The sequence below is a fragment of the Rhincodon typus genome, chromosome 9 (assembly GCF_021869965.1).
Source record: "Rhincodon typus isolate 14 chromosome 9, sRhiTyp1.1, whole genome shotgun sequence".
Classification (NCBI taxonomy): Eukaryota; Metazoa; Chordata; class Chondrichthyes; order Orectolobiformes; family Rhincodontidae; genus Rhincodon; species Rhincodon typus.
Window position 1 is genome coordinate 15,376,238 of NC_063340.1, and position 1,409 is coordinate 15,377,646.

Consider the following 1,409-nt stretch of genomic DNA (forward strand, 5'->3'; position numbering starts at 1 on the left):
AGGGCCATCGCCCAGGATGGATTGGTGTAGCTGTTGGAAGGGCCATCGCCCAGGATGGATTGGTGTAGCTGTAGGAAGGGCCATCACCCAGGATGGATTGGTATAGCTGTTGAAATTGTCCTCTTATTTTTGCAGATGTAGTCATCCCCGAAAGCCCCGAGGCCTACCTAAAACTGACAGAAAGTGCTTTGAGATCCACTGGTAGGCATTCAACGATCCAAGCATGTTCTGGCTCCCAGCATCAAACCCTCCCCTTGGTTATCCACCTTAACTCTGTCCTTGTATTACCCTGTTTCTGACCTGCGTTTTTTTTTGTGAAATGCAAATCCAGCCCCCGAACTGATTAACCTCTCGCTAACATTGTTGAACCCGTTTAATGGTCAGTGCATGCTCACCCACTTGGACCTCTTCTGACAGGTGGGTATCGGGGTTAGTTAGCGTGCATGTACCTCACTCACCATCTAGTCTTGCAGTGCCATGACCACTGGGCCCATCTTTTGTTCCACTGAGCCCTGGGTCTCGATTCTCTCGGCTGGATTTGCACGTGATTGTGGTTAGTTAGTAGCAGCTCTCTCTCTCTGTCGATTGACTCTAGCTGTCTTCCACCTCCAACAGGAGAGCCCGGCCACTTGGAGAAGCAAATCCGCCAGCTGGACAAAGCCCTAGACAGCAGCCGCTACCATCTGCAGCAGACGGAAAACGCCATCCGCAGCAAGACTCCCACAGGCCCCGAGTTGGACTCCAGCTACTGGGGCTATGTGAGTACTCTGCCTGTTGGGGGCAGTGTTGGGTAAAGGGTGGATAAAGGCAAAACACCGCAGACGCTGGAAATCTGAAACAAAAGCAGAAATTGCTGGAGCAACTCAGCAGGTCTGCTAGCATCTGTGGAGAGAAAGCAAGGTTAATGGTTCGAGTCCAATCTGATTCTAACGGCTGGAATCTTGTTTACTGGGACCTTGTTTACTGGGACCTTGGGTTAAAGGATCACTTGACTGAGAGCACAGGGACTGTGGACCGGCAAAATAATATCCTAAATTAAATAATAATTTACAGATGTTTATTATTCATTTGTGGTTCAGTAAGAATTTGAAATAGGCATAAATATTTAGTAAGAATTGTAGAGTTCCCCATCATAGGGACGGGAGGAGGCCATTCAGTCCCCAAAAGCTGGTTCACCATTCAGTTTGGTCATGTTTGATGTGCATTGACTCGATTTAGTCACCATGGTTCTGTAATCCTTAATAGTCTGGACAGTCAAGTATCCATTTGTCTCATTTTGCAATTTTCACTTGTCCTGTAGCCATTTTGATGTGAGCTTGCGACTTTCACTACTGTGTGACTGTGTCTATGAGACTTTCACTGCTGTGTGACTGTGTCTATGAGATCTTCACTACTGTGTGACTGTGTCT

The 1,409-nt window shown here is 47.6% G+C and overlaps 1 protein-coding gene across 7 annotated transcripts in view; it reads left to right on the forward strand.

Annotated features, from left to right (window-relative positions):
- LOC109912528 (nesprin-1-like) overlaps positions 1 to 1,409 on the forward strand; it is a 194,567-nt gene that overhangs the window by 164,189 nt on the left and 28,969 nt on the right. For 4 of the 7 annotated variants that reach the window (XM_048600819.1, XM_048600822.1, XM_048600823.1 and 1 more), the window contains 2 exons: positions 136 to 201; positions 616 to 758. In XM_048600819.1, coding sequence (XP_048456776.1) covers positions 136 to 201; positions 616 to 758 — 209 coding nt within the window. The remainder of the gene's footprint in view (positions 1 to 135; positions 202 to 615; positions 759 to 1,409) is intronic. The other 3 variants (XM_048600820.1, XM_048600821.1, XM_048600825.1) reach the window with 1 other exon arrangement.